Below are 8,604 nucleotides of genomic sequence, written 5' to 3' on the forward strand. Positions count from 1 at the left end.
ATATTTTATTAGGATAGAAAAGGATGTTTTTACCTTGGCCTTAACCCTATATTTATAGGACTTATGGAAATCAAGCTCATTAATTCATATTTGATATGACAATAAATCCAATAATACTTGCTAATATACTTGCTAATTGTCCATTAATATCATATTCTTGTGCAATATGACCTGTCAATCACTCATAAACAGCGTATATTCGCATTTAGTATGGTCATTAAACGTATTAATTTTCCATTAATGATATTTACCTTTCCTGATTAGTTTATCTGACAACCGATCGGTTGCCAGGTATAGTACATTAAGCCCCCCAAGCCCCGAGCAGCTGTTTGCAGGTGCAAAGGGGTTTAAATACGCCGGATGAATTTAAAGTGGCAGGAAAGAGTGATTACCCTTTTGAATCACCGGGCGATGTGCTGTGGTTTGAGACCGAATGGCCGAATACTTGTGACTGCTCGGTTTAGGACCAGAAGCTCTCGAGAGCGTTTCCTGGGTTTTGTGGACGAGGGTGAGAGTTCACGAACACTCTTCACTGCTCAGTTTAGGACCAGGAGCTCTCGAAAAGCGTTCCCTGGGTTTTGTGCCATCGCCCCGCAACTTGTGATTGGATGGAAATTGTTTGGCTTTTTTCATACCAAAAGTGTAGACATGTAAGTCTTGTCAAGGTTGAACGTAGAACTGAACCTTCTTGTGCAGGATATTTTTACTCACAAAAATATGAGTTAAACAAATATATTATAATTTATAAATTATAATCAAAATTGAACCTGTCAAGGTTGAACGTAGGACTGGACCTTCCTGAAAGTTCTCAAAACAAAAGACATGCCTTTAGAAATTATTACGGAATATTTTACCCTTGTTGCAAAACCTGGTATTGATTCGAAGTAGCGATGTCGAGACCGAGCGCACGTCTAGTTCCTCGTGGAATCATGGGGATGCCGCTCGGCCCCATGGTGGGCGCCATTTGTTTCGGTTTAATTGGGGTCCGAGGTTGTCCGTCTGCAATCCTAGCCTCTTCTTCATGCAGATATGACCTTCACTATGCCAATCCGTTCGCCCAGTGTTCAAGTTGTCCACCCGGCCAGGGGTGGTCCTGGCTCGCGATCACTAGATTACCGGTTGGTGTGGATGACACTCCTCTCGAACGGTCGGCTACCTGGGTATAATACAAATACTTTTAATATTATTTTTCTCAAAATCTTAATCCAATAGATTGAATTAGATTAAATATAAAAAATACAAGGAATCTAATCCAATTCAATCCAACCAAATATTTTTTTAAGTAGATCACGAACACTAATATTTTCTTCAAAAACCTATTTAGATATTGAAAAAAAAAATGAACAGTATCATATGAACAATGTCTTTCAATCGTACGATGTATTTGGTTGGGTAAAGAAGAAATAATTTAGTTTAATGAAAGAGTCAAGATGGGGAACTTAAGGCATTTCTCAAAATAAATGGCAGACACATATCATAGTGGCAATGGGCCACTAAGATATTCTGGATTTCATTGAACAAACAAATTTAAGTGAATGACTACCTAGTTTGTTTTTATCTGATTTTTGCTTTTTTAATAATGTAAAAGCTTTAATATATGTTTTACATTTTAATAAACTTATTGATAACACTGATGAAGGAACAAATTAAAATAAATCACCATTTTCATAAAAAGTTAAAATTAATTTAAAGGAATGCTAGTAGCATAATATCTTGCATATTCTTTTGCATACGGACAGACATTTGTATTGGTTAAAGTTTATTCGAAATCACAAAGTTATAAGGGTCCATTCTCATTGAACCAGTCACTCTCATGATTTTGTAAATACTAATTTAATCATTGCATATTTTCTTTTTTAAAAATAAATTTTAAATCTAATTCGATCGTACAATATTTATAAAATGACTTTTACTTCCACTTATAATTTATATAAATACTTTTTTATATTACTAACAGATAGTAGATTTCCAATACACTATTTACTCTAAAATTTATATATTTTAAATATGAGATTAAACATTAATTAATTATGGTTCAATAAATTTAATAAATAATAAATTATTATAAAAAACTTTATATGCTTTTAATATTATATAAAAATTAAATTTTAAATCTAATTCAATCATATATATATATGTATATATATATATATATATATATATATATATATATATATATATATATATATATATATATATATATATATTTCTTTTTTTTTTAATTTCTAAAACATGTTACAAATATGGGAAATGAAGAATAATATTATATAGTTTTTTTCAACGTCAATAAGATTACGGCCATATGAAGATGTCGGTAGAATCTTCAATATTTCAAGGTAATGGTATTATATTCTTAGTTTAGTAAATTATGGACGAAGTTTATAAATTTATGGACGAAGTTTATAATCTTCCACCCAGAGTTTGATGTTGCTAAGTTGTTAGTTGAGATACCAAAATGAGTTTTGATAACGAAGATCATTCTTCCAAACTACTTGAAGCTCAAACCCACATATTTAACCAAACTTTTGGTTTCATAAACTCTATGTCCCTTAAATGTGCAATTGATCTGTGCATACCAGATGTCATACACAACTATGGCCAATCTATGCCACTCTCAAAACTCATTGCTTCACTTCCAATTCACCCTTCCAAGACTTGCTTTGTTTCCCGTTTGATGCAAATCTTGGTCCATTCTGGTTTTTTCTCTCAACACAGTGATGATAGTAAGCAAGAAGTGAGCTATGCGCTAACTGATGCATCAGCACTTCTCCTTAAGGAGCACCCTTTTAGTATGACATGTTTGCCACAAGTGATACTTGATCCAATTTTGGTGAATCCATGGTTTCAGTTCTCCACTTGGTTCACAAATGATGTTCCTACACCATTTCACGCACAGAATGGGATGACTTTTTGGGACTATGCTGGCCGTGAGCCCAAACTCAACCACCTTTTCAATGATGCCATGACAAATGACACTCGATTGATTTCCAGTGTGATGATTGAGAAGTGCAAGGGAGTGTTGGAAGGAATGGAGTCTTTGGTTGATGTTGGGGGAGGGACAGGAACCATGGCTAAGGCCATTGCCAAGTCTTTTCCACACTTGAAGTGCACTGTTTTTGATCTCCCACATGTTGTTCATGGCTTGCAGGGAACAGATAACATAGAATATGTTGGAGGGGACATGTTTCAAGCAATCCCTTCTGCTGATTCCATCATGCTCAAGGTAAATATTATCTTATTCTATCTTCTTACTACACCTTTAGCACACACCATCTTCTGTCTGTCTAGGGTTTCAGTTCGTTGATAAATTACTTCTTCAACTATATTTATTATTCAAGAAATACTCAAATTAATATTATCTAACGAACATGTTTTTTACTAAATGGAAAATTAATATTTAATTTGATTGTAATTTGAGTGTGATGTAGACTATAATGCATAACTGGAACGATGAGGAATGCTTGAAAATCCTGAAGAGATGTAAGGAGGCAATCGAAAAGAAAGATAAAGGAAAAGTGATTATCATAGACGTGGTGATAGGAAACCTGAAAGGAGACAGTGTATTGGATCAAACAAAGCTCTACTATGATATGGAGATGATGGTGTTGGTTACTGGAAAAGAGAGAAATGAGAAAGATTGGGCTAAGTTGTTTTTTTCTGCAGGCTTTAATCATTATAAGATAACTCCAGTTCTAGGTTTCAAGTCTCTCATAGAGGTTTATCCATAGCAATAATGCTTCAAAAAGTGAAAAAAACGTGTGGTGTGATATATATTTCTGTAATATCATCTATACCTTTGAAATAATTTCTGTATTTAAGTCGTTTCATTTTGATACTTTTGTCCATGTTTCTGAGTTTTTAGTCTATTTTTTTTTTCTTAGTAGCAACTTGCCAAGTGAATAATAGTTAAAGAGGATATATAATAAGTTAAAATCAAAATTTTAAATAAATTTTTCTGAAACACTTACTCTTATTGAATAACATGTTTCACACGATAAAAGTGTTTCACGTTGGTGTTAATTGTTGTGTTTTTTACAAGAATTATTGTCTTGACAAAAATAATACAATAATAAATTTTTAGATAATATTGATATTATATGAAATGTACCGTAACGTTTTAATTGATAAATATATTATCCAATTAAACTGTTGTACGGATTAAATATATATTTTATAAGGAGTTGTTGAAGATGCAATTAAATTAATTTTTATATTTAGAGTGTTAACAGATGTTAACCAGTAAGTATTTTAAATTACTTCAGTACTTACGTTTGATCCGACAAATTACCTCGTTAGATCAAATCTTAGGATCATTTGTTTATTAGCATTATCTAATTCATGCTAAAGACAATTGGAGGTTAGTTACTATAATGATGTTTTTGGCAATAAATAGACTTTTTTACTTTTAAATTTTTGGGTTAATGGAGACGTCTCCGTGATTATAATAATAGTGTAGTCATTGAACATTTTGTATGTTTCTTAATAAAGCAAGGAAATATTTGAGAACGTGAAATTAATCTTTTAGGATACGTTATTTTAATAGGTAAAGAAATATATTGTTATAAATTAAGGATGTGCAATCTAGCATGGATACGCTGAGATCATATTCAAATATTTGATCATATCCTTAAAAATAAAAAAACTCCATTTGAAATATTTATTAAGATTTGTAACAAAATAAAAGTGAATGAATATATTGAGATTGAGATATGAACAAATATATAAAGGATTGATACTAATTTTTATCAAAAACTTTAAAATAATAAGTTAATAAATCTTCAAGTATTTTAATTTTTTATTTTTATGAAATAAAAAACTTAAACTCACACGATTTCCAACCTTCACGACTATCAAGAATATAAGAGTTCTAAAAATAATGTAATATCAAATCAAAATATAAAAGAAATAAACTATATTTAATTTTAATATTTTCTTTTAAGTTAAATTCGTATATTTAGACGTTGTGTATAAGTAACCTCTTACAAATTTATAATATTGGAAATTTCATAATATTTTTGAAATTTTAACAAGATAAAAACTAAAATGTATAAAAAGATAAAATAATACAATTTATCACATGGGATAAATTCAATACCGATATTTTCATATGAATATAAAAACAAGTAATCTTGAAATAGAACATATATAGTATCAAAATATTGTAGAGGCTTAACATTAATATATAATAAAAGAGCATAGTATCTCAGCATTCATAACCAAACATAAAAAATAAAAATAACATTCGAGCATATGAAAACTTAAAACTTGGTGGAAAATAAATCAATAGTGGTAGCGGATAACCATCGTTATTATATAGATAACGATACTTTGACAATATCTTTTGAACAACATTTTAATATCACCTACGTGTCATTTTGGTCCAAAATTACTTCACAGTCAGTAATAATAATCATAAACACTAACATAGACCAATTACAAAATGACACGTAAATGTTGTTAAAATGTTGTCTAAAAAATGTTGTCAAATATCATTATCCTATTATATAATTATGTTAATTATAGAAATTGCCACCAATCACCATTCAACAATAATTGTGGTCTTAAGTGTTAATCAATCTTTTTCTACTAGTGGTGGAACCTAATTCCCTCGTTACCTGTCGTTAATATACATTTAAAAATTTAGTTTAAGAATGCCAAAAACGATTTTAACTAAAATAATATTTTAAAGATTGTAAATTGATATTTCATAACATATGATATTAATTGCATAAATTTTAGAATTATTTACTGAAGCTGTTTTGTTTAAATATATTACTATTTAATAATAATCCTAAAAATATAGAAGTATAATCAAACAAAATTTAAACTGTCAATATAATGTTTTGTTCACGTACTTAAAACGACTAGAGATGACAATCGATATTGTTGAATAAGTTTCATGATCCATTTTTATCTTTGGAGTAAAAGTTTATATTTATCCTTATTTTACTATTTTAATATTAAATTATCAATTTTTATAAAAAAATTAAAATTTCAAATATTCAATATCAAAATGATATATTTATTATCAAATATTTCAAAATAAATATAATTATATAAATTTTAAATTAAAGTTACCAAACAACAAATAAATAAAAGTGAAAATTACACACATACCTTTTAATGTTAGTGACCAATTATAACCAATGCAGAATTACTCACTAATTACAATTTTATATTTTATATTCATATATCAATAAATTTTAGTTTATAAATTAGTATCTAGTCACTTACCAATTATTTTTTATCTCCAAAATTAATTGTTATTTAAAAATATTGTTATAATTTTACCGGTCATTATTTTAATGACAAAATTTGTATGGTCATTAATTAATAAGAATATACTCTTTAATTATATTATAAGATTTTATAAATAATAAAAATTGTTTCTATGTATATCAGTGTAAGGTTGAGAGACTAACCTTTCTGTTGTAATCTTCTCGTCTTCTGATCCTCTTGGTCCTAGCGCTTCAAGTCCAGAATGTGGGAGGATACCTGCAAAAGACACTCTGACGCTCAAGTTAGGAGTAATTTTGCGTGATAATAATGATAACATTCAATAGAGAGTGAGTACTCAGAATAAGTTAAAAATCCTCATACCTTTGCGGCTTAGCCTTCTATTTATAAGTTATTTCATGGACCCTAAACTAGAATAGGCCCAACAAAACAAACTTACCTTTAATTCCGGTCTGTTACTCATAAACAACTTTAATTAGTTAACAATATCTTCAATCAATATCTTTAATCAATATAATCAATATCGATATCTTTAATCGTTGTGTTATTAATTTATGAACTGCTTATTTGCCCAAGCTATTGGCCCAATAAAAATAATTTAGTTGCTGACCCAATACTAACCGCTCGGTATGTGCCCTATACCATACATATTCTCCCCAAGTCTGAGTTAACAATTCGGCCTAAGTCAAGGTTAACTATAGGATTTATAATAGGTGTACGTATGAGGGCTCAATCAACCCTGAACCATGCGACTCTTGAAGTAAATATAAAAAAGACTACGACTATTGTTGCAACTGTTTGTCAGGAGTGAAAGGTATGCTTTGCTCAAGAAAGTGCAAAACCAAGACATTAAAATCGGAGAGATGAAGGTTATTTACGAAGAGAGATTTTTATCACTTCTTCCGCCCTGGGTTAGGTGACTCGACTATGGAATCACCGAGCGGTTGGACGAGGTGGATTCGTTATATAGAATCACTGAGTGCCCAGACTGAGGAGCTTTTTATCATTCCTTCCGCCCTGGGTTGAGGTGACTCGACTATGGAATCACTGAGCGGTTGGTTGAGGTGGATTCGTTTTATAGAATCACCGAGTGCTGAGACTGAGGAGCTTTTCATCACTCCTTCCGCCCTGGGTTGAGGTGACTTGACTATGGAATCATCGAGCAGTTGGACGAGGTGGATTCATTTTGTAGAATCACAAAGTGCCGATACTGAGGAGATTTTTATCACTCCTTCCGCCCTGGGTTGAGGTGACTGTTAGCAAAATGATGAAGATGAAGTTTTGATGATGTCCAAATCAAGTCAAGAGATTTCAAGATTCTAGAAGATCCTTTGAAGAGTTGTATTTTGGTTTAATGTCTCAATAGGTCCCTATTTTTGTTCAGAATTTGAAATAGGTCCCTTTATTTTTTGGCGTCTCAATTGGGTCCTTATTTTTGTTAATTTGATGCAAATAAATTCTTTCCGTCAATTTCATCAAACGGTGTTAATAAATGTGTGACGTGGCCTGAGGACAGTATTGACACGTGTAAGGCCACGTCACACATTCATTAACGTCGTTTGATGAAATTGACGGAAAGGATTTATTTGCATCAAATTAACAAAAATAAGGGCCTAATTGAGACGCCAAAAAATAAAGGGACCTATTTCAAATTATGAACAAAAATAGGGACCTATTGAGACATTAAACCTTGTATTTTATAGAAAGCTTTTGCAATAATTGTAATTAAGTATTTAGGACTCAGGTTCTTAGTGGTTTTTGATTTCATGTACTTTCACATTTCAAATATGATGTTCAGAGTAAAAAACGCACCGTATTAATCGATTAAACCTAGTGATAATCGATTAATCCAGATAGGAGCTGAAAAACTCTAACTATATATGCAATAATCAATTAAAACTTGCTTTAATCGATTAACTAATCGATTAAAATGTGGATTAATCGATTAAAGGTGAGCCTTAGAGCTTTTTAGCTATTAAAACTAGCCGCTATACTTATTTTAATCGATTAACAAGAATATTAATCGATTAAAAGCGTTCAATGATTGGAAACAAAAAAAGAAGAGTATTTGCTTGAGTTTATAAATAGGATCTCATTTTTCTTCAACAACAACTCTTCCCTTGTGCTCTAGCACTCAAAAATCATTGAGAATTGTGTGATCCTGTTCAGCTAAAGAAACTCTTTTCTGTGGAGCTCGTGAAGTGCTACTGTGGTGACAGAGGAATAGCTGATTCATCCTTGGTGCATCTACGGAACTGTTCGGAAGATAAATTCATACTTCGTGAAGTATTCGAAGGAGGTGTTTCATTCTTTATGAAGACTCAAAGGAGGTGAAGGTTCATCTCTTGTGTATCAAGAGAGGTTGTT

At 30.9% G+C, this 8,604-nt stretch overlaps 1 protein-coding gene across 1 annotated transcript; it reads left to right on the forward strand.

Moving 5' to 3' along the window:
- The first annotated feature begins 2,318 nt into the window (after positions 1–2,318).
- On the forward strand, positions 2,319–3,845 carry LOC124840082 (putative O-methyltransferase 3). The gene is made up of 2 exons (XM_047316073.2): positions 2,319–3,223; positions 3,429–3,845. The coding sequence occupies exons 1-2, from the start codon at positions 2,456–2,458 to the stop codon at positions 3,726–3,728; spliced, it is 1,068 nt and encodes a 355-aa protein (XP_047172029.1). The 5' UTR covers positions 2,319–2,455; the 3' UTR covers positions 3,729–3,845.
- Positions 3,846–8,604: the final 4,759 nt, after the last annotated feature.

This window comes from Vigna umbellata, chromosome 6, assembly GCF_029865625.1.
Source record: "Vigna umbellata cultivar VRB3 chromosome 6, Vumbellata_1.0, whole genome shotgun sequence".
Lineage (NCBI taxonomy): Eukaryota > Viridiplantae > Streptophyta > Magnoliopsida > Fabales > Fabaceae > Vigna > Vigna umbellata.